Here is a 27,814-nt window from a genome sequence, read left to right on the forward strand (position 1 = left end):
CAGATGGAAAACAAAGCCGTTTATTGCCTGTGATGTGGAGTCCCATGGACGTCAGGTGTAAGGGCAGGGAGCATGAAAACACGCATTCTGCGTGTCCTCTGTCCTGCCCCAGGACACACTCGCTCACTCTTCACTCTCATGGACAACCATCTGGGGAGACAGCAGGCTTTAGTCAAGTCGGAAGGCAGAGACCCCAGGTCTCCCCCCAACCCAGCCCGTCGGCCAGGGAGCACCCGGGAGTTGCTTGCACGCTTCAGTGAGACATGGGGTATTTATTTTTGGACCCTGGGAGAATGTGTGAGTGCACACACAAAGTCCCCGCAGAGTCTGAGAATCTGGGTCCAGAGAGAGCACGCAGGCCCCTGAGGCTGGGCACCAAGGGTCCTGACCCCCAGCCTGCTCTACAGGGAGCTCTGCCGTGGCCTTCTTTCCACCAGCAGGGGGCGCCTGCCAAAGTTCAGTGGGGCACAGCGCATTCTCTTCAGGATGGCTGTGTTTTGTTTAATTTTGATGAAAGGGGAATAGAATCTCTTGTTGTTTTTTTTGTTTTGTTTTTTGTTTTTGTTTTTTTTCATTTAAAAGGCAAAGTAACAGACATTTCCCAGGCGCTAGCAGGGAGCTGGATTCAATGCAGAGCATCTGGGACTTGAACCAGTGCTCCGATATAGGATGCCCATGCCCCAAAAGCAGTGGCTCAACCAACTGCACCACAACGCTGGCCCCACAGAGAGACAGAGGGGCAGAGCTCCCATCTGCTGGTTCACTCCCTAAATGCCTAAGCCAGCTGGAGCTCAGGTCAAAGCTGGGAGCCAGGAATTGAATCCAGGTCCTGCACCACTCCCACCCCCTAAGGTCTGCACCAACAGGAAGCTGCGACTGGGAGTGATGCCAGGACTCAGACCCGACACTCCAAAGTGGGTCCTGGGTCCCTTAACTGCTAGCTCAAATGCCAGCCCCCAGGGTAGTATTTTTTTTTTTTTTCAATTGTGACTTAGAAGACCTGAATTCTAGCAGGGCTCCACTTGGTTAAGCCACTTCTAGCAAATCCCCCCTCTCCTCCCCGCGAGCTCTAACGGGAAGGGCTGTCTGAGGCCCCTTCCAGCCTGCCTTGGGAGCGTCCCAGGCCACCCACTTACCCTGCTGGAGGTGAAGTCCCGGGTTTTAGCCCGAAGCTTGTTGACTTGCGACTCGGCGATGTCGGCCCGCTCCTCCGCCTCCTCCAGCTCGTGCTGCGCTTTCCGGAACTTGCTGAGATGCACGTTGGCTTGCTCATCCTGCAAGCACAGTGCAGGGCACGGGGGGGGGGGGGGGTCACCAGGGCCTCTCCCGACGCCCCTCCCCCACCCCCAGGATGCTCTCGGCGGCCCCGGCCTGCTCCCACTCACCGCCTCCTCGGCCTGCCTCTTGTAGGACTTGACCTTGACTTGCAGCTTGTCCACCAGGTCCTGCAGCCGGAGCACGTTCTTCCTGTCCTCTTCACTCTGCAGGGGACAGCCACGAGTGTCGCTGCACAGGAAGGGGCAGGCTCCCACACGCCCGGCCTGCTTTCTGGGCTCTGGGGGCTCCTCCCAGACTCTCTTTTGGGGAGAGAGCCCAGGGTGGTGGTCACCTTTTACAAGGAAAATGCCCACTGGGGTGGGGGTGGGGGTGGGGGGTCCCTTGCCACCTGCCTGGTACGTTAGCTCCTTGACCCGCCGCTCATACTTCCTCAAGCCCTTCACAGATTCTGCGTTCTTCTTCTGCTCCCCTTCCAGCTCAAACTCCAGCTCTCGGATCTGGGAGAGACGGCCGGGGGGTTCAGTCGGGGGCTGGAGCCCGAGTGGGAGAGGCCGGGAGGCCGAGCAGACCCCGGCGTCCTCCGACACCCACCCGCGTCTCCAGCTTCTGGATCTGCTTCTTGCCGCCCTTGAGTGCCAGCTGCTCGGCCTCGTCCAGGCGGTGCTGCAGGTCCTTGACCGTCTGCTCCATGTTCTTCTTCATGCGCTCCAGGTGGGCACTGGTGTCCTGCTCCTTCTTCAGCTCCTCCGCCATCATGGCCGCCTGGAAAGCAAACCGTGACCCTGAAGATGCCGACAAACAGCACCAGGGCCTCGGGGGGTCCCAAGGGACTGGCGACCACGCTAAGGGGAAAGGAAAGAACAACAGGTAGGACCATGATCGGGCACAGGCTTCCAGGAGCTGTACCGGGATGTAAAATCTCCCACGAGACAGAACCTGCGAGGGTTGCATGACAGATGGTTTCTTCCTTACGCTGGCCTCCTTGGGGACCTCCCCCTACTCCCGGTGAATTCGTCCTTCCATTATCACCCATCAGTATCTCCCAAGGAGCCTGAGTCTGGGAAGGCCGATTGCATCCCCAGCCTCACCACTTTGGGGATAGTGAGATTATGGGATGATTCCATGAGAAATAGCCTCTATGCTCCCTTCAGACAGCAGGTGGCGCCCTTGGAGCAGCGGAACACAGACAAGGCCCGGGAGACCCAGGAAGGTTAGAAGGGAGAGACAGGAAGGGGATTTGGACAGGGGAGAATCTCCTGCTCACATCTGGAACCAGCCAGATGGCAAATGAAAGAAGGGCCCAGCTCTCTGTGGGCGAAACAAATGGGATCTGATCCTTTCCCTTTTTTTTGTCTCCCATATTCACCCATTAATGGGCAAGAGGGGTCAGGCGCGAGGCGGGGAGGAGGGAGGAGACCCCGCCGTCCAGTGGGGACCGTCTCTGGGTTGGGGGAGAGGTGAGGGGTTTCCTGAGGGAGCCTGGGCAGCTCGCCCGGGCGGGGGCGGGGGTGGGGGGTTCGAGAAGCCTGCTCACGTCTGTGATGGCCTTCTTGGCTTTCTCCTCGGCATTCCTGGCATCCCGGCTGGCGTCCTCCACCTCGCTCTGCAGCTGGGTGAGGTCCGTCTCCAGCTTCTTCTTGGTGTGGATAAGGCTGGTGTTCTGGGGGCAAGAGGAGGCGGGGTCAGGGGCGTGCCTGAGACCCGGCGCTCCTATCCTGAGCTCCCCCTGCCCTCACCTGGGTGTGCAGCAGCTGCACCCGCTCATTGGCATCCAGGAGCTCCTGCTCGGCCAGTTTCCGGGCCCTCTCCGTCTGCTCCAGCGTGGCCCGCAGCTCCTCCACCTCAGCCTGCAGCAGGTTGGCTCTGCGCTCCACCAGGGCCAGCTGCTCCTTCAGGTCCTCCTGGCCGCGGAGAGCATCGTCCAGGTGCAGCTGGGTATCCTAGCCGGGGAGAGAAAAAGGGAAATTCTCTTTGCAGTGGCGGTGTGAGGGCCAGGCGCACGTCTGGGTGGAAGGCGCCGGGGGCGGGGAAGGCCTCCCGCTAGCCGCCAGGGAGCCCGCTCCACCTTCAGCTGTCCCTGGACGCTCCGGAGGTGCTTGAGGGTCTCGGCGGCCTGGCGGTTGGCGTGGCTCAACTGGATCTCGATCTCGTTCAGGTCCCCCTCCATCTTCTTCTTGATGCGGATGGCTTCGTTCCTGCTGCGCACCTCGGCGTCCAGGGCGCTCTGCATGGTCTCCACCGTCCGCTGGTAGTTCCTCTTCAGCTGCTCCATCTCCTCGTCCTTCTCGGCAATCTTCCTGTCGATCTCGGCTTTCACCTGCGTCAGCTCGAGCTGGACCCGGAGGATCTTGGCTTCTTCGTGTTCGAGAGCAGCCTACGAAGAACAAGAACAAACCAGCGCGTACTGTGGGGGTGATGGTGCTGAGGCTGCTGTCCAACTCCATGGGGCTACCTGAGCCTCACTGGAAGAGTCCTGGTTTTGAAAGGCAGAGAGAGAGAGACAGAGGGAGAGAGAGAGGTCTGCCAGCCGCTGGTTCACTCCCCAAATGGTCACAGTGGCAGGAGCTGGGCCCATCTGAAGCCAGGGGCTCAAACACCTGGGCCCTCCTTCTACTGCTTTCCCAGGCAGGGAGCTGGATCAGAAGTGGACCAGCCAGGGCTGCCCATATGGGATGCCGGCACTGCAGGTGGCAGATTTACCCGCTACACCACAGCGCCGGCCCCCTACCTGTTTTTTTTTTTTTAAATCACAATTTATAATCAGTGCAGAAATAAAATCTGCTTCATTGCTGTTGTTTTATTATTATACTCTCCATCACTGATCAACACTTTGCAGATATTTCAAAAATCTAAGCTTTTGTAAAAATCTCACTTTTAGACCTATTTTAATTTCTGAGATTTACTGTATTTACTTGAAAAAGCAGAGTGACTTTAAAAGAAGCAGAGAGGCCAGTGCTATGGCGCAGCTGGGTAAAACTGCTGCCTGCAACTCCAGCATCCCATGTGGGTGCTGGTTCGTGTCCTGGATGCTCCAATTCCCATCCAGCTCCCTGCTAATGTGCCTGGGAAAGCAGCAGAGGATGGCCCAAGTGCTTGAGCCCCTGTACCTATATGGGAGACCTGGAAGAAGCTCCTGGCTCCTGGTCTAGCCCTAATGCACCTAGGAAGGCAACAGAAGGTAGCCCAAGCGCTTGGGCGCCTGCCACACACACGAGAGACATGATGGAGTTCCAGTCACCTGGCTCCAGCCTGGCCCAGCCCCAGCTGTTGTGGCCATTTGGGGAGTGAACCAGTGGACGGAAGACTTCTCTCTCTGTCTTTTCCTTTTTCCCCTCTTCTCTGTAACTCTACCTTTCAAACAAGTTTTAAAAATAAATTATCTTTAAGAACTAGTAGACAAGATCAAAACCAGGAAAACTGACTCAGAGCTCATTCTTAACCATGGCAATAGAGAGTTGAATATATTCCAGAGAGAGAGAGAGAGAGAGAGAGAGAAATATCTCCCATCTACTGACTCATTCCCCAAATGGCCACAACGACTAGGCTGGGCCAGGCTGAATCCAGGAGCCTGGAACTCCATCATGTCTCTCGTGTGTGTGGCAGGTGCCCAAGCACTTGGGCCACCTTCTGTTGCCTTCCTAGGTGTATTAGTGGTTTGGAAGCAGAGCAGCCGGAACCAGTGCTCTGGTGTGAGATGTGGGTGTGACAGGTGGCGGACTAACCCTCTGTGCCACAGTGCCTCTCCCTAGACCTATTTTAATGTAGTGATTTTATCCAGTGAATGCAAGATAATTCACAGATAATGATCTCATTCACCCCCACAGGAATGCTCTCTGATGGGGAAGGAGCAAGCATCGGGACTCTGGTTTTACAAAAACAAAAAGCAAGACACAGACTGGGGCCAGCTCTCCTGCCGGGCGGGGGCCTGAGCCCCGCCGTCCCTGCCTCTGCTCCTGCTGCAGCCTCCCGGGCCATGCTCACCTCTGCTTCCTCGAGAGCCAGCTGGATGTCAGCCTTCTCCAGCTCCATCTGCTTCCTGGATTTCTCCAGTTCGTGGATGGTTTTACCATTTTCCGCAATTTGCTCTGTGAGATCCGCTATCTCTTCTGCAAAGAAACAAGTTTCAATCGCATCTGAATGCCTCTGGCTGGGTGTGCAGGCACGCAGAGTCCCAACCCAATGCCTTTTCACAAGTTCATTATAATTCTAAGGACTCCTGTTTTCGAGAGAGAAGATATTGTGTGGAGAGGGACTCAGAAAGAAGCCTTGGGATGGTGAACACTGCCTGGCCCAGCCTCAGTGGCCGGGCAAAGCCAAGTCCCACCCACCCCACTCTCCCTGGTGATGGAGTGTCCCGGGCGGGAGGTCCCAGGCGTTTGGGGCTGGAACGGCTTACGTTCTAAGTTCTTATTCTCCCGTTTCACAGTTTCAAGTTGATCTAAGGCCTCCTCGTAGGCATTTTTCAGCTTGAAAAGCTCAGTGCTCAAGGTGCGGGACTCCTTGAGAGACGCCTCCAGCTCCGCCTGGCTCTCCTCACACTTGGTCTTCCATTCGGCCAGCACCTGCAGCCCCGGGTGGAAAGGGCCTCTGTTTTCAAGCTCTCCTGCTCTGGGCTTCTAGCTAAATATAACCACTCGGGTGACGGTTAGGGTCCATCTCTTGTCTAGCCCCTCCTCAGCATTCAGCAGACTACCCAGCCTTAAACATTTACTCAAGCAATTAGTAGCAACTGCCTACTCAAAAAAAAAAAAAAAAAAATGCAAATAGATCATTTGAAAAGGAATTCGCTGAGCATAACTGCCCTTTTCCTAATAGGGAAATGGCCCTGTCCTTCTAATTATTTCATTAAAACATTCACTCAAGTCAGCCTTACAGACCACACTAAAAGACAGGATTCCAGAATGGCTCCCAGCAGGACCTGAGTTAGAGTCCCGCCTGAGTTAGAGTCCCACCTGAGTTAGAGTCCCACCTGAGTTAGAGTCCCACATGGACCAGCAGTGTGGATGCAGGATGGATGTTTGGGGCTGAACAACACTGGAGAAATTGGTTTGTCTCCACTAGCAGTGTCGCACAGGTCCCTCCACCCTCCATCCAGTTTCCATCCCATCTTAGGGATGAGGAACGCTCGGCCCAGAGGGATTCTGGGACTCGCCCCCGCGTCACCACTGCGGGTGGGGGCAGTCAGGCTGGGACCCGGTCTGCTCCTTCCACGGCTACTGGAAGCTCCACCCCCTGGTGGCAGTCAGCCATGGCAGAGCGGACCCCACACCTTGTCGAAGTTCCTCTGCTTCTTGTCCAGAGCGGCGGCCAGGGAGTTGGCCCTCTCCACGTCCACCATCAGGTCCTCCACCTCCCCTTGCAGCCTCTGCTTGGTCTTCTCCAGGGACGCGCACTTAGCATTCACAGCCTCAACCTGTTCCTCGGAATCCTGCAGGCGCTGAGCTAGTTTTTTCCTTAAAAGATGCAGAAGAAGAGCAGATGCTATTTGAGGTCTGGTCCCCTTGAACATCACTGTGCACTGAGTCGGAATCACTGACCTGGGTGCTGCAACCCCCCTACGTGTTCATGAGCCCAGGAGAACTCCCTGTCTGCTCCAATCTAGGCTGAACAACCCACCTTGTTTCTAAGCAACATCAAGGTTGTTTGTCATTAGGGAATGTGCAAATGCCAGGTTCCTCTACCGGCATAGCACTGCGTTTAAAGACACCAGAAATGAGGAGATTCTACCCAAAAAAAAAAACCCACATTCATTTCTGTGTGATCCTTCCATAGTTCCGGTTCTTTGAAAGGCACATAGAGTTGCATACTTGGCCTCCTCCAGCTCCTCCGTGCGCTGGATGGCGTCCGTCTCGTATTTGGTCCTCCACTGGGCAACCTCACTGTTGGCCTTGGACAGCGCCCTCTGCAGCTCGGCCTTGGCTTCCTGCTCCTCCTCATACTGCTCCCGCAGCAGGTCACAGTCATGGCGGGAGGACTGCAGGGCGTGGGCCAGGGCACTCTTGGCCTGTGGAAGTCCAGAAAGAGAAGGGGCCCTGATAGATTTGGTGCCATACGCACAACACGGCCCACGTATGGCTCCGCTATCATCCCCAACTGAACACGCAGTTGCCTTTCCCCGCCTGAAGGTGGCGTCGCGAATCAGATCCAGGAAGCACCCACCTTACTCTCTTCCTCCAGCTGCCTCTTGAGCTCCTCCACCTGCTGGGTGAAGGCCTGCTTGCTCCTGGACAGCTGGGACACGATGCTCTCCTTCTCTTCCAGTTGACGGCTCAGCTCGCCTGTGTCCAGAAGGAGACATTTCCATCCCATTCATGCATTGGTCCATTCACTCACCCACCAAGTGCCTACTGTAGGCAGAGCACTGGGCCGAGATCACGAGAGAGGGAAGATTATAAGATGTGGACCCTTCTTGCGGGAGCAGGATTTGTCCACGGAAACAAAACCGAAAGCATCACCTACTAAGATAGCACTGTCAGCTGCAGGAAGCTGGCAGGGACTTCTGGCCATGAAACCCACTGAGAACAATTTCTAATTTAAACATCCCCAGGAGGGCCCACCCGTTCCCAGGGGACCTCCCCAGCTGGTGTTTCCCCCACTGTTGGTTTCTCATTAAGGGAACTCCCAGGGCGTTGTGTCCCTAGTAAGCTGATGGGGATTAGACTGTTGGGTGGACATGGCTGGTTTCAGGTTTCTGTGCTCATGTCAAGGTCAGGAGGAAAGGGAGCAGGAGGCTTTCGGGCTCCAGGATGCACCCTTCTCTCTTTTCTTTGCCATCCTGGCTACGGGTGCCAGCAAAGGATGGATTTCTCCGTGATGGGGGAGTCACAGGAGGGTTGGGTGGAGAAACATTTTCTTCTTGCAAGTCTCACCTAATAGCCCTTTCCACCCAGATCTCCCATCAGGGTATTCGGAGAGGCCCCTCTGCAACGTGGTGGGTTTACTTCTTTCCGGTGCTGTCTCAGACATTCTCGCCCCAACACACCCCCCGCCCCTTGGTCTTGACCCGCTGCCTCCTCCCAGGCCTCCCTGCCGTTTTGGCCCTCCCGGTCCTGCCCGGGGCTCACCAGCTTCGGTCTGCAGACGAGACTTCTGTGTCGTCAACTCGCTCAGGTTCCTCTGGGTCTCCTCATTCTTGCCCCTGGACTCGCTTAACTGATCCTCCAAGGTTCGGCATATTTTTTCCAGGTTTGCCTAAAGGGAGGGAGAGGCGGGGAGGAGCCGATCAGTAGTCAGATCTGAGTGCCCACCGATGCTGCGCAGTCTTGGGGGACAGCACTGGGCCAGCCCACCGGAGCACCTTGGACTTGGACACACTCTCCACGCTGCTGGCCAGGTCATCAATCTCCATCTTCAGCTCGCTCTTCTCCTTCTCCAGCTTCTGCTTGACCCGCTGCAGGTTGTCAATCTGCTCCCCGAGCTCGGCCGCGCTGTCTGCGTGCTTCTTCCGCAGCGTGGCCACCGTGGCTTCGTGCTGCAGCGTGGCCTCCTCCAGGTCCCTGCGCAGCTTCAAGAACTCGGCCTCCCGCTTCTTGTTCAGCTCGATCTGGGTGGAGGTGACGCCGCCCGCCTCCTCCAGCCGCTCGCTCAGCTCTTCCAGCTCCCGGGCAAAGTCGCTGCGCTGTTTCTCCGTCTTGGCGCGGGTCGCCCTCTCTGCCTCGATTTCTTCTTCCAGCTCCTCGATCCGAGCCTGCAGGGGCCGTGCAGACAGCCGTGCAGCCCAGGGGCTCTCAGTCCCCCGGAGCCACTCTGCATGTCAAGAACGAGCTGACGTTCCCAGGAGACAAACCGACTCTCGGTATGGCCCCCAGAGATATGTGAATCTCACTAATGGAATTCTCCCTGCCACCATGGCCCTAACCCCTGCAGGAGCCAGCAATGAAACGTGGACCCCGAACTCTACGCTGCTGCTGTGTTTTTTTTGTTTGTTTGTTTGTTTTGACAGGCAGAGTGGACAGTGAGAGAGAGAGAGAAAGGTCTTCCTTTCCCGTTGGTTCACCCTCCATTCGCCGCCGCGGCCGGCGCACCGCGCTGATCCGAAGGCAGGAGCCAGGTGCTTTTCCTGGTCTCCCATGGGGTGCAGGGCCCAAGCACTTGGGCCATCCTCCACTGCACTCCCGGGCCACAGCAGAGAGCTGGCCTGGAAGAGGGGCAACCGGGACAGAATCTGGCTCCCCGACCGGGACTAGAACCCGGTGTGCCGGCGCCGCAAGGCGGAGGATTAGCCTAGTGAGCCGCGGCGCTGGCCACTGCTGTGATTTATGGGAAGTGATGGGACCGCCGTCCATCGCTGCTGGGTCAGCTCAGCAGGCAGGGGGCCCCCGGGGGCAGGCAGTGCACGTCCTGCCCGCTTGCTCTCAGCACACCGAGAGCGACCCCGCACGCCAACGGGAAACCCAGAGACCTCCCACCTGTAACTCTTTGATTTTCTTCTGAAACTGGAGGCCCAGACTCTGCTCATCTTCCACTTTGCTCTGGAGCTGACAGTATTCAAAATCCTTCCTGCGGAGGAAGGACAGGCAGACGGCGTGATGACAAGCCCGTGAAGCGGGGGTCTCCCGGAAGTGGGGTCTCCCGGAAGTGGGGTCTCCCGGAAGTGGGGGGGGTCTCGGCACGTACTTCTTGAGCCGCTCATCCAGCTGCTGCTTGTCGTTCTCCAGGTCGACTATGGACTCCTGGGCCAACTTCAGGTCTCCCTCCAGCTTCCTCTTGTTCCTCTCCAGGTCCACCCGGAGCTTCTTTTCTTGTTCCAGGGAACTTTCCAGCTGCAAGGGGCATCATTCCTCTTTTTGGGGGGGAAGGCGTGGCGGGGGACAGATGCCTCACCACAAGACCCCCGGAGACTTTTCCAACTGGGATCGCCCAGGACCCCTGCGTGACACTGGCTACTTACGTCATCCACTTGCTGCTCCAGTTTGCTCTTGATTTTGCTCAAGGAATTGACTTTGTCCTCCTCTGCCTGCAGGTCGTCCAGGGCCTGCTGGTGGGCCTCTTGGAGGGCCTTCTTCTCCCTGGTCAGCTTGGCGATGGTTTCATCCAGGCCAGCAAGCTCCTCAGTAAGGTTTTTCACCTACAAAGAAGCCACAAGCCGTTGTAAGAAGAGCTAAAGTCCCATGTGTGATGACTACATCAAGATAGGAAGACCCAACCCCCTATCCCCCCACCCCACGCCAAGCACAGCACCTTGTTCTCTGTGGCATGCTTCTCCTTCTCGACCTTGGCCAGGGTCAGCTCAAGGTCATCGATGTCTTTCTTCAGCTCTGAACACTCATCCTCCAGTTTCCTCTTCTTGGCCGTCAGCTCAGCATTGATCTCTTCCTCGTCCTCTGCTCTCTCCATCACCTCCTTGATCTTGGCCTCCAGCTGGAACTTAGCTTTGATCAGCTGGTCACACCTTTCCTCTGCATCCAACAGGTTTTCACTTTCCTTAAACAAACAAACAAACAAAAATCAATGCCCATGAGTAAGGTTTGAGACATTCCATTGTTTTGTTACATATGGAATCATTTAGAATGCACCCCAACTAAAACACAAGAATCTCCCCCAAGCTCTGAAATAAGCAATTCTAGAAGGAGAATTTGAAAAGATTCCTGAACACCTACAGCTTGTACTTGCAGCTGCAGGTCATTCTTCTCTTTCAAGAGCGTGACCATTTTTTCCTCCAGCTCCTTCCGTTTGGCCTCTGACTTGGCGAGCTCATCTTTGGTTTTCTGGAACTCCTCCTTCATGGTGGCCATCTCCTTCTCCGTCTCTGCACTCTTAAGGAGAGGCTTGATCTTGAAATACAGCTTCATCCAGGGCCAGTGCTTGACGTTCATGAAGGCGCGGATGTTGTACTGGATGCAGAAGATGGACTCCCTGCAAACGATACAGCACTGAGTCCCCGGGAGGGTCTCCCGCGCTCCCTCCCCGAGAAAGAGCTTGCACCTGGACGGAGAGCAGGCCCTACCTCCTCTGCACCATCTTCTGGAATTCCACCCGCATGAGAAACCCTCTGCACACGGCCTGCGTCCGGGTGATCAGCTTGGCCAGGCGGTCGTCCCGCATCTCCTCCAGTGTTCCCAGCAAGCCAGCCTTGAAGAACACCTGCCGGGGGCAGGGGAGGGTGGGGGTGGAGATGCCAGGCAGCTCTCCCTAGAGGCCGTGTGCCGAGGGGGCGACAAGGCCAGCGACTGTTGTCACAGTGGATGCATTACCTTGGTGTGTCCAAATTTGTACTGAGTGTGATCAATATCGATGGATGCCAAAAGCTTTTCACAGGCCTTCTTGCTGTCAATGAACTGTCCCTCCGGGATGGCACTGGCATTCAGCACGCGGTATCTGCCATGGCGGATGCAGAAACAGTCACAGACAGTTGGATAGAGACCCTCACATTCGGGCAAGAAGGTCCCAACAGAAGACAAGATGCGCCCCTGGTCCCACTGCGAGGCAGTAGCCTGGACTCCAGGCCTTGTGGCTTTTACGCCAGGGCTTTTCCTGCCACTTCGTGTATCAGATAAGTTCCAGAGAAAATCGTGGAAGAAGCAAAGATGTATACCTTTGCTGAGTGGTTGCATATTTTTTTTTGTAAAGATTTATTTATTTTATTTGAAAGTCAGAATTACAGAGAGAGGAAGAGACACAGAGAGAGAGATCTTCCATCTGCTGGTTCACTCCCCAAATGGCCACAATGGCCAGGGCTGGGTCAGGCCAAAGCCAGGAGCCAGGAGTTCATCTGGGTCTCCCACACGGGTTAAGGGGCCCAAGTCTTGGGCCATCTTCCACTGCCTTCCCAGGTGCATTAGCAGGGAGCGAGATTGGAAGTGGAGTAGCCTGGACTTGAACCGATGGCCATATAGATGCCAGCATTGCAGACAGTGGCTTAACCCACTGCTCCACAGCACCAGCCCCAGCAGCTTCCTCATTTTACATGGAAACTAATAACTGTGCTTCTGAGAAGGGTCTTCTCCTCCCAGTGTCTCTCCCACTCAAATCCCAGGGTTTGCGCATGCCATCAGGAAGTTTAGGAAACATCTGACACGCACCTTTGTTTGAAATCTCCATAGAGGATCCGGTTCGGGAAGCCCTTCCTGCAGATGCGGATGCCCTCCAGCACCCCGTTGCATCGCAGCTGGTGCAGGACCAGGCTGTGCTCCATGGCCCCTGAAGACAGAAGCAAGAGATGGCGGCATCACGTGGGCCTTCTCAAAACCCGAGCATCCCCTGGACAACCGCGGGAGTCTCACCTGGGGTTTTGGTCTCGTTGGGGATGATACAACGCACAAAGTGAGGGTGGGTGGTCCTTAGATTTGACATCAGCTTGTTCAGGTTTTCCTGAAAGAAAAGGATTCAAAGTTGGACCTCATACTATGGGGCTTTCACATTGCACTGAAAACTGGGATACATGAGGGGGTTTCAAAACACTGATGGCCAGTGGAATTGAAACAGGTTTCTTTTAGTACAAGAAATTTGGAAATCTATGCACAATGTTTTCATGATAGATACTTGCTGTAAACTTTCGGAGAGCCCCTCCTGTGCTTGGACAAAGCAAACTTACCCTTTAATCTCATATTCCATAACCCCTCATGTTTCAAACTTAATCAGGAGTTCTACAGAACGGTGAAATTGTTTGGCTCTTGCTTTTAATTGTCCTCTGGCAGCAAGTCCAGGCAAGTAACTGACGCACAGGCTTAGCATCCCTAATATGACAATCTGAGATCCAAAAGTCTCCACAGTCAGAGACTTTCTTGAGAGCTGACTTGATGCCACAGAAGGAAAACTCCAGCCCTGACCTCTCGTAACAGGTCATGGTCAAATAAAATGACCTTCATCATTACACATGTGAAATGCCCATGAATTTCATGCTTAGATCCGGGTCCCCTCTCCAGGATATCTCACTAGGTAGTAGATGGACTTCCAGTTTCAAGCATCTTAGATAAAGGGAATGCTCAACTCTGACTTCTGGGTGAACCAGAGGCCACCATGTACCCAAGTTTTCTGAAATATCTCAAGAGATGTGTTCGCTATACTGGGAGCACGAGGTGTTATTTCTAGTGTCTGGAAGGCAAATCAGAGAGTTTATATTGGAAACTTAACCTCCCAGGCCAGCCACCTCTGCCAGCTGCACTACGAAACAATAATGATATTCTGCTCTCACATTGGCTGGACCTCATTTATAAATTATCAGACCACCGCCTGGCTCACTAAGTGACAGTAATCAGATTTGGACAACATCACTGTTCTTGGAGAAATCGAGTTTAGCATCTCCATCCTGCTCGTTTTGATGCGACTCAACTCAATTATAAGCGAAGGAACTGTATCTGTCTTACCCTGAAGAGGGCAGAGACGGTTTGGAAGGAAGAGCCCTTCTTCTTGGCGACTTTCTTCTTCCCGCTGTCAGCTGAAAGACATGGGAGAGGGCAGGTGCAATGAGCCGGTCTGTGGTTTTCGGTCCTGCGGAATGAATGGAGGGAGAGCCCACGAACACAGGCATTCATCCAGTCTGTTACCGTCCGCCGTGGCGAAGGTGGCGTAGAGGTGCGCCAGGAGCCTGTTGGAGGACTTCTGGTAGAGCCCGACCACGGTCTCGTTCAGGGGATCCTTGTTCTTCTCCAGCCAGCCTGAGACGCTGTAGTCCACGGTGCCCGCGTAGTGGATCAGGGAGAAGTGGGCCTCGGCTCTGCCTTTGACCACCTTGGGCTTCTGGAAGTTGGCAGACTTGCCCAGGTGCTGGTCATACAGCTTGTTCTTGAAGGAGGTGTCTGTGGCCTTGGGGAACATGCACTCCTCTTCCAGGATGGAGAAGATGCCCATCGGCTGGATTGAAGGCAATGCAGAACGCACATGGGTCAATCTGGACTTCAGAGGGTGTGAGAAGAGGGTACTGAGTGGGTGGAATAGGATACCTTCTCGATGAGCTCGATGCAGGCAGCCAGGTCCATCCCGAAGTCAATGAACGTCCACTCGATGCCTTCCTTCTTGTACTCCTCCTGCTCCAGCACGAACATGTGGTGGTTGAAAAACTGTTGCAGTTTCTCGTTGGTGAAGTTGATGCACAGCTGCTCCAGGCTGTTATACTGACACCAAAACACAGCGCGCAGGTGAAGAGTTAGATTTCTTCCAAAAAGCAAAGATCCAGCCAGACCCCTCCTCCTCCTTGCCTGGGGCTCTCACCCAGGCTTTCAGGTAGGGTCGCCCCCTTCAAGGCCTGGCCCCGACCATAGCCCCCTCCTTGGAGTCTTCTAACTTCCGGCTCACAAGTGCTTTTCCCCTCCCTTGAGTTTCCCTGGTCTGGGAATCTCCTGTGCATCTTATTCTGTAGTTCCTCTTCTTGCAGACTAACATGCTATGGGTGTGAAATAACCTGTGATCGACAGTGTCAGATCCTCTCTGCTGCTCTTCTGGCTCGCCCTAAATCAGTCATTGCATTTGATTTTGTTTGTTTGTTTCTTTTCAGCCCACCTGATGAAGCCGTTAACATTACACCTGACAGAGGCTTTCCTACTCATCAGATAACACACCCCCTGCCAGCGCGGTGCTTCTCTGCTACCCAGTCCCACCTGCCGGACAGCCTGGTACCTTCCCCTCTAGGATCATGAAAGCCAACACCCCCAATCAATGCCCCTATAAAAACACAAATGAGCCGAACCTCAAAGATTTCAAAGCCCGCAATGTCCAAAACCCCAATGAAGTGTTGCCGGGGCAGCTTCGTGTCCAGCTGCTGGTTGATACGTGTGACCATCCACAGGAACAGCTTTTCATAGACGGATTTGGAAAGGGCATTCACGGCATGGTGCACCTAGCGGGGGGAAGCTCAGCTCGTGAGAATGAAGGCAGTGGGCACCAGGGCCCTGCGGCCCTGCCCGGCCCGCCGGCCGGCCCTTACCTGGTCCACAGTTTGGCCTTTGGTCACGTACTCATTCCCGACTTTCACCCGGGGGAAGCACAGGGCCTTCAGCAGGTCTGAGGAGTTCAGGCCCATCAGGTAGGCTGTTTTGTCAGCCACTGGCAAGGAAAGAAAGGAAACGCTTGGCAAGGCAGAAGAGGCATTTTTGAAATCACGTAGATGTTTCAAGAGTTGGTCAAAGGGCCTGTGCTGTGGTGTAGTAGGTTACACTCCTGCCTAGGGCACCGGCATCCCATGAAGCGCTGATTCATGTCCCGGCTGCTCCTCTTCTGATCCAGCTCTCTGCTAATGGCTTGGGAAAGCAGTAGAAGGTGGGCCAAGTGCTTGGGACCCTGCACCTGCATGGGAGACCCGGAAGAAGCTCCGGGCTCCTGGCTTCGGCTCAGCCCAGCTCCAGCCACTGCAGCCATCTGGGGAGTGAACCAGCAGCTGGAACATATCCTCTCTCTCTCTCTCTCTCTCTCTCTGTAACTCTGCCTCTCAAATAAATACATAAATCTTTAAAAGAAAAAGATTGCCCAAGTTCAACTTGATACCTTCTGTATTCTATACCACTAAACTGCCTGTGTGTGGCCAATGGATGCTGTGTCCCTCGGGGAACAGGATGCCTTTTATGAAAAGTCAAGACTGCGTTCCAGAAAGCCCTGGTCCCTTTGCCTTGTGTCTGAAACGAAACTGTCGGAGAGACCCGGTGAAAGTGGGTGGTGACTATGCCAACAGACAGCTGAGCTGCAGAAGGGTTCATTCGCCTCCACAGGTGGAAGAAGGACTCGCCACTTTCCCAAGAGTCCCAGGATGGTCTCAGGGGAACAGCCCCCCGGCTCCAGCTCACGGCCTCCCACTGGCGACCTTGTACCTTCGGTGCCGTCCGGCTCCGCCTGCTCCTCGCGCTGCTTCTGCTTGAACTTCATGTTCCCGTAGTGCATCACGGCCCCCGTCAGCTTGTAGAGCCCAGACTTCTCTTCTGGGGTGAAGCCCAGGATGTCAATGGCACTCTGGCGAGGAAACAGGAGCCCGCCCATCAGTGGGCCCCCGGTGATGGACGGAGGAGACCCACGCAGCCCTTTCTGTTGGCCCCACTTACGTCAGTAGCCAGCAGCTCCTCTGCGTCGTCGATGCTGGCCACAAGGATCTCACCCTGGCTGATGAACGGGTAGTCGTACGGGTTGGTGGTGATGAGAAGCAGCTCTGAAATGATGAGGTTTGAGGGGGCCACACAGCTGGTGGTCTCGGCCCTCCACACCCTGGGCTGGCTGGGACTGCGACCACCGGAGCCCAGGTGGAAATCATTTTTGGACAGCTTTTAGTCTGGGACCGAGAATATAATCCGGGGGCGGGGGGGGGCGGTGCTGTGGCACAGCAGGTAAAGCCGCCGCCTGCAGTGCCAGCATCCCATATGGGCGCCAGTTTGAGACCCGGCTGCTCCACTTCCAATCCAGCTCTCTGCTATGGCCTGGGAAAGCAGTAGAGGATGGCCCAAGTCCTTGGGCTCTTGCACCCACATGGGAGACCCGGAAGAAGCTCCTGGCTCCTGGCTTCGGATCAGCACAGCTCTGGCCATTGCAGCCATTTGGGGAGTGAAGCAGTGGATAGAAGACCTTTCTTTCTCTCTTTATGTCTCTCTCTGCCTCATTCTCTCTGCGTAACTCTGACTTTCAAGTAAGTAAATATTTAAAATTAAAAAAAAAAAAAACATAATCCAGGGGAGACTTTGCCATCTCCCATGTGAAATCGATGAAAAGGCCTAGAACATAGTTAAATTGTCTTGCTTTGCTGGCAAATGGAACATAAGAGTGCAGGCTGGGGATAGGCGATAGGGAGAACTGGCCATGTGTGCGTCAGGACAGGAGCCATGCTGCGGGGATGCGCGGGTAATCACCATATAATTACAGCATCTTCTAAAATCTCTCTGAGAAGCACAGGCTGGACAGCTGAAGACCAGAGGGAGGGCTGAGCAAACACAGCCAAAGAGCAAGGAAGGCCATGAGCACGGAGGCCTCTACTCGGTAGAGAACAGGGGCAGGACAGCATTGCTCAGTTTCTCTGGCTGGTTTCTGTACCAGAACACAAGGGGGCGCTGGAGGACAACTAAAAGCTTCCCCCCTAAGGGTTTTTGTCAACCAGGGCTGAGTTCCCTGTGGGTGTAATCTTGTTACTGCCTATCTGATTGGATTTTCAGATTGGCATGTCATTGCCAAAAGTGCAACAGGGCTCTAAAATGATCTTCGCCCACTGGCTGCAGAGTTGCCTGCGTGTACACACAACTCCTCCTGGACTAGGGACCCCAGAGCCCCGGTGCCCACGGGAGACACTCACCGATGAGCTCGGGCTTCTTGTTAGACAGGATCTGGTAGAAGATGTGGTAGCTCCTTTCAGCCTTCAGCTGGAAGGTGACCCTGGACTTCTCCAGCAGGTCTGGAACACAAGCACCGGGCTGCACTGGCGGCCTGCTCCCCACCACCCTGGGGCCGTCTGATCCCAGCCGACCTACTTACACGTTTCAATATCTGCAGAGGCCAGCTTGCCGGTGGTCCCGAAATGGATGCGGATGAACTTGCCCTGTGCGGGAGAGAGGGAGACCAGATGCTACCCCCACCTCAGCGGTCCCTCCCGGTCTCCCGCGTGAGGGGAGCAAGGGCCAGGCCAGTCCCCCCCACCCCGTGCTTTGCCACTCCCTCTGCCCTCTTCTCCCCCGTAGTTTGCCTCCTCTTACCCCTCTCCGTTGTACCCTTTGCATCCCTCCACCTCCCACAAAGCAACCAGGCTGATCTCTTCTCTCTCTTTTTGGACAGGCAGAGTTAGACAGTGAGAGAGAGAGACAGAGAGAAAGGTCTTCCTTCCGTTGGTTCACCCCCCAAATGGCCACTACGGCCGGAGCGCTGCGCCAATCCGAAGGCAGGAGCCAGGTGCTTCCTCCTGGTCTCCCATGCTGGTGAAGGGCCCAAGCACTTGGGCCATCCTCCACTGCCTTCCTGGGCCACAGCAGAGAGCTGGCCTGGAAGAGGGGCAACCGGGACAGAATCTGGCGCCCCGACCGGGACTAGAACCTGGGGTGCCGGCGCCGCAGGAGGAGGATTAGCCTAGTGAGCCGTGGTGCCAGCCTCCCTGTTGTTTTCAAGTCTTGCTTCTCCTCCTCCTGCAGATCGCGCAAGGGCCAGCCCAGGGGGAGGCCTTCCCCGCCCACCCTGGACAAGCCTGGCTCCCCATGAACTCTGTCACGCGCCCTGCCTATAGGACTTGGTGTGAATGTGTTACTATGGGACATGGTCTCTGTGCACTTGCTCAGCTCACTCCTGGTCTCTCCTCCCCACTGGTCTGTGACTTTCCCAGGACAGACATGTGGCCTGTGCGGGGGCCGTCCTGACACTCACGAAGCGGGACGAGTTGTCATTCCGCACAGTCTTGGCGTTGCCAAAGGCCTCCAGCAGCGGGTTGGCACTGATGATCTGATCTTCCAGGGTCCCCTGATGCGAGAAATTGAGGGAGGAAGAAGCGCCATTAAAAAAAAAAAAATCACATTCCTATAACTTTGATGACAGCATGTGGTGGTGTCTGAATGTATCATTATTACTCATCTCTTCCTGTGCCTAACAATAAATTAAATTGCATCACAGGCAGGTACATGTAGGAAAAAGCGTAGTGTATATGGGGTTCAGAATCTTCATGGTTTCAGGCCTCCACTGGGAGGTCTTAGACTGTATCTCCTGCAGATAAAGGAGGGCCGTCAGAGAGAGAGAGAGAGAGAGAGAGATCGACAGAGCCAACTCGTCTCAATTTGTGAGTCTGAGTAGGGCCCAGAAGACATCACTGGTTCACTCAAGCACCCACGATGGCAGGGACTAGGCTGGCCCAAAGCTGGGATCTGGGAACTGAGTCCTCCTATGTGAATGGTAGGAACCCAGTGACCCGAGCCACTGCCGCTGCCTGCTCGGGTCTGCATTGGCGAGAAGCCGGCGTCGGGAGCCAGAGGCCAGGGTGGGTGTGGAACCCAGATCCTCTGATGTGGGAAGCAGGCATCCTAGCCTGCATTTTAACCATTAGAACAAATGCCCAGGCTTGAAAAAAAAGATCTTTTCAAGCCATAAAATGAAAATTGCTCGTCGGCTCTGTCACTCCCCCTGCCCTGGCTGCCCGGCGCCTCTGGAGAGGCCAGGACCTCCCTGACTGTCGACTGGGGATCAACCAAGTCAGCCGCTTGTCTTACTCAAAACACATCTGCCCTTCAGTTTGCACTTGGCCATGGCTGACATAATTCTTAACTCGACACATCCTTAACGCCTGCATTCCCTGACGCTCCAGTTAGTTAGGCTGTCTTACTGCACGCTGCTATAGGCATTTCTTTCAGAAGGCAAAGACGAGGCTATGATTCTGTGACGTTGGCACTTGTGATCCTGCCACAAGAGAACAAGCTCCCCGAGCAGCCTGAAAATTAGCCTTTCTGGGCTGAACCTTAGAACCTTGCCCCCTTTTTTTTTTTTTAAAGATTTTTTAAAATTTATTTATTTGAGAGGTAGAACTATAGACAGAGAGAGGGAGAGACAGAGAGAAAGGTCTTCCATCTGCTGGTTCACTCCCCAGAGGGCCACAATGGCAGGAGCTGAGCCTATCTGAAGCCGGGAGCCAGGAGCCTCCTCTGGGCCATCCTCCACTGCTTTCCCAGGCAGGGAGCTGGATCAGAAAAGGAGCAGCCAGGACTCGAACTGGTGCCCACTCGGGATGCCGGCGCCGCAGGCAGGGGCTTAACGTACTACGCCACAGCGCCCACCCCCATAGAAGCTTATCTTCTAAGAAACCACAGGATCTGGCCCTGTAGGATCAACTGCACGCCGTGTTGTCTAAGACGACTAGCTGGCTGGCCTTCAGGATTTTAAAGCCTAGTCTACTGTCCTTCCTGGAAGAGGTGGGGGAATGGAACTGCATTTGGCTTTTTTTTTTTTTTTTTTAATTTGACAGATAGCGTTAGACAGTGAGAGAGACAGAGAGAAAGGTCCTCCTTCCATTGGTTCACCCCACAAATGGCCGCTACGGCTGGAACTGTGCTGATCTGAAGCCAGGAGCCAGGTGCCTCCTCCTGGTCTCCCATGTGGGTGCAGGGGCCCAAGCACTTGGGCCATCCTTCACTGCTGTCCTGGGCCACAGCAGAGAGCTGGCCTGGAAGAGGAGCAACCAGGACAGAATCCGGCGCCCACATGCCCATATCCGGCACCGCAGGTGGAGGATTAACCAAGTGAGCCACGGCGCCAGCCCCTGCATTTGGCTTTTCATTCTCAAGTGAAAACCAAGTTTAGAGGAGGAGCCAGGGCAGGGCTCCCACCCCTCCGCACCTTCATCTTGGAGTCCTTCTTCTTGGCGAGATCTCCAGTAGCTGCAATTGTTGCAAAGTACTGGATGACGCGTTTGGTGTTCACAGTCTTGCCTGCACCAGATTCTCCGCTGTTGGACGCAATTGAAAGAGGCGGAGGCAAAGAGGTGAGTGCTGTGAGCATCCACAGGCTCCCCAGGACGGTACAGAGAGGCCTGGGCGTAGTCTGACCGCACCTGCCCCGTTTCTCCCAGACACATCTTTTTATCATAGACTCTGCTCCAAACGCTTAAATTATGAACAGAGTAGAGCATGTGGCCCCTTCAGCCAGAGCTATGCCTCGGATACTTACGTGATCAGAATGGACTGGTTTTCACGATCTGCAGAGGAAAAAAAAAAAAAATAGAGTTGGGGGCCATGGCCAGAGAGTTCCCCAGCGCAGTCACCTTGCTCAAGCAGTTAGACTGTGTGGTTCCTCTTTTCTTTATTCTTCAAGGAGCCTCCTTGGGAACGAGATTCAGGAGGCTTCGTCTCGCTTGAAGCCATTGGCTTCTCTCCTTGTGTAGGCGGAACCACCTGAGTTGTCAATTTTTGATTTTGACCCACAAAAAAGGTCACCTCTCATGTGGCTTCATCATTAAATGCAAACCCCTCACATGGCCTGGGAGGCCCTACGCGGGCTCCCCTGTGCCGGCCACCAGATGGGGGCAGGCTCAGGATCAAGGGGCAGCTCCTCTGGGGCCAGACTGGCCCCTGCTCTACCTCTCCCTGCTTCCCACCACCGTGAGACCCACCGGTCAGCATGAACTGGTAGGCGTTGTCGGAGATGGAGAAGATGTGGGGCGGGGCCTCCTGGCGCTTTTTGCCTCGGTAGCCGTCCACCACCTCGGGGTTGTACACCGGCAGCCACTTGTAGGGGTTGACGGTGACACAGAAGAGGCCCGAGTAGGTCTGGGGCAAGAGAAAAAGAACACATACATATATATGTGCAGTCGCATACTGCGAGACGGCGTGGCAGCCAACCATGGATTCCACATGCACGATGGTGGTCCCGTGGGATCGCAGTGCAGCTGAGGAACCTCTGTCATCCTAAGGTCACCATGACACACGCCTCACACACGCACAGCCCGACCACGACCCCGGCCACAGGAAGGCACAGCCCGCACAGCAACATGATAAACATGCTGACCGACCATGCTAGTGGCTGATGCGTGTACTGTCTACACTTCTTACGATTCACAGCGCCCCCCCTTGCTACTTCCAGAGAGGGAGTGTACACAGGACCCGTTGCCGTGTGACCCTGGCAGTGGCCTTGAGTCTCTCGTGTTTACTGTGTCTCTGGATTGCATCAGGAGGCCACTCCAAGGGAGCCACTCGGCCCCTCCAGGTGTGGTGCTTACAGAATGCGGGACTTGCTTCATGATGCATTTCTCAGAAGGCATGCCACGGGTAAGCCACACGTGACTGTGGGTGTAGATACATAAAGCCTCTTCTTATTAGCCCGTGTCTTCTTATTAGCCCGTGTCTCTCTATGATAAACTTGTAAACGTCAGAAGATGTCATTTCTATTAATAGGGAAAGCAACGGGAACTCAAGGAAGGGAGTAGGGACACCTCCCACAGCCAGGTGGTAACAATGTCCAGACACCGGGTCAGCCCCACACTTCCGGTTCCCTTCCTTATTCCAGCCCTTCTTCTCTCTGCCCTACTCATCTCTTGCTTTCTCATCTTCACTTTCTCTCTCCCCTCTCTTTTGTCCCCAGCACCCAAACAGGACTCTCCCAGCCCCCTCCCCGACACAGACACCTCCGCCTCCCTGCCCTGCCCCCACGTCAGCCCTGTCCCAGGGACACTGACGTAGATCATCCAGGACGTGTAGCGGTCCTTGAGGTTGTACAGCACGGCCGGCTCGTTCAGGTGCGTCAGCATGGCCATGTCCTCGATCCTGTCGAACTTGGGGGGGTTCATGGCATACACGTCTTCCGGTTTGACCACCAGAGTCTGAAAAGTGGGGGAGAGAGGGAAGCCATCACAAGGGGCGATGATAATATTCCCTGCGTGTTTTGGCCTGTGGCAGATCCCTGTCCCCCCAGGAGGAGACTTGGGCACTGATGTGGGACGGAGCAACCCTGGAGCAGACACCGGGCTGGCTGCAAGCACAGGTAGGGCGGGCAGGGCCCCCGGGGCGGCTTGTGATAGAGTGTGATTTGTTTCTGTTCCTCGGGGAGTTTGTTTCCCCTCTCCTGTGGGCCTGAGGTGGGAGTGAAGGGAGACAGGAATGAGGAAGGGGTCTCTGTGGGAGGGCATGGGGGCCGGCAGTGGGCCACAGGGATGTGCCGGAACCTTGCAGCTCAGCACTTGGCTGCCCCACCGACGGGGTCCTCCCTGCCCACAATGGCACAACCACGGGCTGTCCTGAGGCAGAGGCAGGAGAGAAAGAGGGAGGGGGCATCGGACCACCAGGCTGGTGCCCACAGAGCTGGCCGACATTCTGAGCCCTGGGCCAGCAGCTGGCCAGCCCTGCCGGTCCCGCGTCTCGTCCCTTCACCGAGCCCAGGCAGGTGGTGCCAGGGGCCCCAGCAGCGGTGCCAGCACTGGCAGGTGCCTCTGCACGACTCAGCCCCTGCCTCTGCCCCCTCAGGTTCCCCAGGGCCATGGCTGCCTCGCTCTGCCCCGCTCTGCCCTCACCTCCGATCTCTCTGTGACCTCTTGTAAAAGTAGGCAGTTTTCCTGACCTTACCTCAGGGCTTAATGGGTGGGAAACCCGCCTTTTCCTGCCTCTAAGCAAGGACCCCATTCAGTCAAACAGTCCCGGACAGCCTGCCCTCCGCAGCACCGTCGCCAGGGCTGTTTGAGATCATCCCTGGTCCTGTCCAGCTCCTGCCTCCTCTGCTGCTTCCAAGGCCAATCCTAGCTCCTTTAGCTGAAGTATGTAGAGTGCCACCTTCTGGGGAGTCCATGCACAGCAACCTTTAAGACTGCTTTGTGCCGGCGCCGCGGCTCAACAGGCTAATCCTCCGCCTTGCGGCGCTGGCACACTGGGTTCTAGTCCTGGTTGGGGTGCCGGATTCTGTCCTGGTTGCCCCTCTTCCAGGCCAGCTCTCTGCTGTGGCCCGGGAGTGCAGTGGAGGATGGCCCAAGTGCTTGGGCCCTGCACCCCATGGGAGACCAGGAGAAGCACCTGGCTCCTGCCTTCGGATCAGCACGGAGCGCCGGCCGCGGTGGCCATTGGAGGGTGAGCCAACAGCAAAAGGAAGACCTTTCTCTCTGTCTCTCTCTCTCACTGTCCACTCTGTCAAAAAAAAAAAAAATTAAAAAAAAAAAAAAAGACTGCTTTGTGCCCAAACCAGTGACACCATGGCCTTTTCCCGATCTCTCAGACATTCTTTTCCCTCTCATTCTCTCTTTATTTCTGCTTCCTCTAGTTTTTTTTTTTTTGCCCGGGGGGGTGGGGGAGGTTGGCTTTCCTTGGAATTTTCCCAAATTCTTCTGGTTGAGATTCCAGGAAGTAATGAAGTTCAAGTCCAGAATTTTTGCCAGTGTTTCTGCAACGATCAGAACGCAGTGGGCTGCAGTGTCCACCACCATCGTGACACCAGGAGGCCACTCCTTCATGCTCCACGAGGGTCCCACCCACGCTTTCCTCACTGGCTCAGGTACGTGGCCAGGGCCAGAAGCACTAGGGGAAACCCAGGCCACAAAAGGAGGGTGTCCTAAACCCAGCTCTCCCAGGCCCTGGAGAAGTACAGTGCCCTGCCACCATGGCAACAGTAATGCAGACGCTGACAAAAGCCACAAGCTGCGTGTGCCTTCTCCCACCTGAGGTCAGCATCCACTCTGCTTTCTCCGAGTACACCAGGGAGGCCCAAGGCCATGGCCTGTCAGGCATCCCAGGGCCAGAGCTCTGCCTGGAAGGGGCTGGGGAGGGCTGAATGCAGCCCTGGGCCACCCCAGGAGCCAGCGAGGGCCCGTCTTACCCTGTTGTCCTCCGTTTCCACCGTGACCTTCCCGTCTTGACTGCTCTTGATCTTCCCCTTGGCATATTCCTCCTTTGAGTCGACCACGAAGCAGTAGGTCTTGGCATCGAAGGGCTGGTTCTGGGCCTCGATCCTCTCCTTCTCTGACTTCCGCAGGAAGGGAGCCGCGACACCGAACACTTCCATTTCACTGTCGCTACTCATGGTGGCAGCTGCCGGGGGGCAGGGGGCGGGGGAAGGTCAAGACAGCCAGGTGTGCCGGGCTCCCAGCAGCTCCTACCCCCTGGGCCACAGGAACCTTCAGAGGCGGGCCCAGGGGCCAGGCTGCCCTCCTACCTGGTGAGACAACCCTCCCCACCACAGGAGTTCAGAGCCTGTGGAATCCAAGCCACTCACTTCTCTGAGCTTCCGAATAGTGAAGGGAAAGGGGGTGCCGCTGTGGGGACCTCGACTTCCTCTTTGCAAAGCCCAGGTGGCGTTGCAGAGGGAACATTTAAATGAAACCCCATGCAAAAATCAGCGCTTTCTTCAAAGGCAGCGCGCCCAGTGGCAGCAGCTCAGGCCTCCTCAGCCCATCCTGAATCCAGGCAGCCGCAGCCTCACACAGTGCAACCAGCCTTTTGCTTTTTGCCCTGGCCGCTAAGGGTAGAAGCGAGCATCAGCACCTGTTTGACCACCTCTGCCCCGTGCGCCTCGGCCTAATCTTCCTGCCCCAAAGCTCTCCCGTTCCCGGCTGCAGGTGCCCATAAGCACCGCCCCCCAGCCCCAGCCCCAGGAAGAGGGAGACACCCCTGAGAAGCCATGACATGTGGGGGGCCCATTTTCACCTGAGGTTCACACCCTGCAGGAGGACAGCGGGAGACAACAGCAACCGGCAAACTCTGGGACCTGTGAAGAGGCAGGCAGACAGAAACGTGGGCACGCCTGGGAGCGTCAGGCTCCATGTTCATCAGCTCTTGAGGATGAACAAGGCTGACAGATGGGGCATGTCCCACAGGCACTGTGAAGTAGGAGAAGCCCCCAACTGCCCAGAAACCTGACTCCTCCTGGCCCACCATGGTGCCGCTGTCACTTTAAATGCCTCCCATTTAGATTTGGACAACAGGTTGGAATCCCTGTTAAAAAAGCTTGCAGTGAGGCAGGCAGATGGCCTAGTGATGAATATACCAGCCCCAGCTTCCTGCGAATGCAGACCCTGGGAGGAAGCGGTGATAGCTCAAGTCAGTGAATTCCCCACTCCCAGCTTTGGGCCAGCCCAGTCCTGGCCACTATGTTCACTTGCAGAGTGAATCAGCTGGTGGAGGTGCTCTGCCTCCCTCTCTCCTTCTGCCTCACAAAGGAAGAGAAAGAGAAAGAGAAAGAGAAAGAGAAAGAGAAAGAGAAAGAGAAAGAGAGAGAAAGAGAGAGAGAGAGAGAGAGAAAGAGAAAGAGAGAGAGAGAGAGAAGGAAAGGAAGGAAGGAAGGAAGGAATGAAGGAAGGAAGGAAAGAAGGGAAAGAAAGAGAGGGAGGGAGGAAGAAAGAAAGAAAGAAAGAAAGAGAGGGAGGGAGGGAGGGAGGAAGAAAGAAAGAGAGAGAGAGGGGGAGGGAGGGAGGGAGAAAGAGAAAGAAAGAAAGAAAGAAAGAAAGAAAGAAAGAAAGAAAGAAAGAAAGAAAGAAAGAAAAGGAAGGGAGGGAGAGAGAAGAGAGAAAGAGAGAAAGAGAGAAAGAGAGAAAGAGAGAAAGAGAGAAAGAGAGAAAGAAAGAAAGAAAGAAAGAAAGAAAGAAAGGAAGGAAGGAAGGAAGGAAAGGAAGGGAGGGAGAGAGAAAGAGAAAGAAAGAAAGAAAGAAAGAAAGAAAGAAAGAAAGAAAGAAAGAAAGAAAGAAAGAAGGAAGGAAGGAAGGAAGGAAGGAAGGAAGGAAGGAAGGAAAGGAAGGGAGGGAGAAGAGAAAAGAAAGAAAGAAAGAAAGAAAGAAAGAAAGAAAGAAAGAAAGAAAGAAAGAAAGAAAGAAGGAAGGAAGGAAGGAAGGAAGGAAGGAAGGAAGGAAGGAAGGAAGGAAAGGAAGGGAGGGAGGGAGAAGAGAAAAGAAAGAAAGAAAGAAAGAAAGAAAGAAAGAAAGAAAGAAAGAAAGAAAGAAAGAAAGAAAGAAAGAAAGAAAAAGAAAAGGAAAAGTTGTGATGCCAAGCTAGGGTCTGATCAGGCCCTCTTGTCCTCCATGAACTCTCTGAAGTTGGCTAATGTGCACCTTGTGGCCAGGGGCCAGGTGCACACCTGATCGGTGGATAGCCCAGGTGAAGAAGGCACCAGGTCCCACTGGCCAATTCCACAAATCAGACAGACAAGAAGACGGGTACCTTGGGCCGGGTACCTTGGGTTCTGCCCAACAGAACCCTGCTTGTGGAAGAAGGAACGGGAGACGGGGGCAGAGGAGACAGGGGGAGAGTCGGAGAACTGGCAGGGCCCTGCTTTGGTGAGGTGCTGTAGGCAGCAACAGCTGGGCATCCGGGCCCAGAGACACCTCGCTCCGCATCTAACTAATCCTACAGGAACAGCTCAGAAAGATCCACGAGACATGGCTTCCAAACGCCAGGTAGGGCTGCCGTGCAGAGCGGTGGGCCACACGCGTTGAGTGTGCACCCAGCAGCACAGTGCGGGGGAAGAGCCATGCCAGAGGGGCCCTGAGACTTACCTCCGCCCAGGAGAGCAAGCTGAGAGGAGCTGCTCCCGCCCTGGGCTTTTATAGGCTGCCACTAACCCCCGCAGCTCATTCCTTCTCTATATTTGGAAAGAGAATGACCGACACCACACGCCAAGAACCGGCTCCTTGCACACGTATTTTTGGTCGTTGCCAAGGGAAAGGTATATATAGAAATGAGCAGGGATCTGTGACCACTTCTCCAATTGTAGAAAGTTGGGAGTTTGGGATGCCTTTCTCTAAACTTGGGGCTGCTGCATCCCCACCTGCTATGGTAGAGCAGCCTCCCTGGGTGGGACCAGCCAGACTCCCTTCTGCAGGCAGCCATGGGACAGAGGACATTCGTTTAGGAATCTCATCTTAAGGGGAAATGAACCACTCAAGGATGAGAAAGTTGAAATCCTCTTGGAATTTGGAGCAAGGCTGCGCCCAAGGTGGTGCCAGGGCGGGGTGATTATGCAACGTGTGCCAGCGATGATGATGATGGTGCTAATGTATTCATCCTCCTCCTCTCCCTCCCCCTCTTCCTCTTCTTCCTTTTCTCTGTCACTATGCAACTTTCTGTCTCATTAGTCTCGTTATTAACTAAATCCTTTCTTAAGCACGAGTAGGACCAACAAGTAAATTAATGACGGGGAGCTGTGCCACCAGCCGGTACTCACAGCGACAGCTGCTTAGGGTCCCCTTGTTATTAAGATAGAT

The 27,814-nt window shown here is 55.1% G+C and overlaps 1 protein-coding gene and 1 long non-coding RNA gene across 4 annotated transcripts; one reads left to right on the plus strand and one right to left on the minus strand.

Annotated features, from left to right (window-relative positions):
- Nucleotides 1-27,130, minus strand: MYH3 (myosin, heavy chain 3, skeletal muscle, embryonic). Of its 3 annotated transcripts, XM_070059937.1 has the most exons (41): nucleotides 27,107-27,130; nucleotides 25,266-25,326; nucleotides 24,439-24,650; nucleotides 22,319-22,462; nucleotides 21,257-21,413; nucleotides 20,815-20,842; nucleotides 20,485-20,593; nucleotides 18,532-18,624; nucleotides 17,656-17,719; nucleotides 17,477-17,575; nucleotides 16,245-16,348; nucleotides 16,017-16,155; nucleotides 15,140-15,258; nucleotides 14,903-15,052; nucleotides 14,160-14,330; nucleotides 13,764-14,070; nucleotides 13,584-13,654; nucleotides 12,501-12,588; nucleotides 12,300-12,417; nucleotides 11,472-11,595; nucleotides 11,225-11,361; nucleotides 10,878-11,133; nucleotides 10,459-10,701; nucleotides 10,169-10,345; nucleotides 9,895-10,040; nucleotides 9,687-9,777; nucleotides 8,576-8,965; nucleotides 8,343-8,469; nucleotides 7,438-7,556; nucleotides 7,086-7,282; nucleotides 6,548-6,731; nucleotides 5,675-5,840; nucleotides 5,260-5,384; nucleotides 3,344-3,652; nucleotides 3,015-3,218; nucleotides 2,813-2,938; nucleotides 1,870-2,040; nucleotides 1,671-1,775; nucleotides 1,386-1,481; nucleotides 1,137-1,274; nucleotides 1-150 (listed from the first exon to the last, which is right to left on the minus strand). In XM_070059937.1, the coding sequence occupies exons 3-41, from the start codon at nucleotides 24,640-24,642 to the stop codon at nucleotides 124-126; spliced, it is 5,823 nt and encodes a 1,940-aa protein (XP_069916038.1). In that variant the 5' UTR covers nucleotides 24,643-24,650; nucleotides 25,266-25,326; nucleotides 27,107-27,130; the 3' UTR covers nucleotides 1-123.
- Nucleotides 3,434-6,057, plus strand: LOC138846214 (uncharacterized). Its single transcript, XR_011383670.1, has 2 exons — nucleotides 3,434-3,679; nucleotides 5,103-6,057. It is a non-coding gene; the product is annotated as an uncharacterized lncRNA (long non-coding RNA).
- Nucleotides 27,131-27,814: the final 684 nt, after the last annotated feature.

The sequence above is a fragment of the Oryctolagus cuniculus genome, chromosome 17 (genome assembly GCF_964237555.1).
Source record: "Oryctolagus cuniculus chromosome 17, mOryCun1.1, whole genome shotgun sequence".
Taxonomy (NCBI): domain Eukaryota; kingdom Metazoa; phylum Chordata; class Mammalia; order Lagomorpha; family Leporidae; genus Oryctolagus; species Oryctolagus cuniculus.

Excerpts from the sequence above, each read along its gene's own strand:
- MYH3 (XM_070059937.1), bottom strand. The coding sequence starts at position 24,642 with ATGAGTAGCGACAGTGAAATGGAAGTGTTCGGTGTCGCGGCTCCCTTC. Across the intron at positions 10,346-10,458 it reads AGCATGCCACAGAGAACAAG|GTGAAAAACCTTACTGAGGA; the intron begins GTGCTGTGCTTG and ends GCTTCTTTGTAG. Across the intron at positions 7,283-7,437 it reads AGCTGGAGGAAGAGAGTAAG|GCCAAGAGTGCCCTGGCCCA; the intron begins GTGGGTGCTTCC and ends GGACTTCCACAG.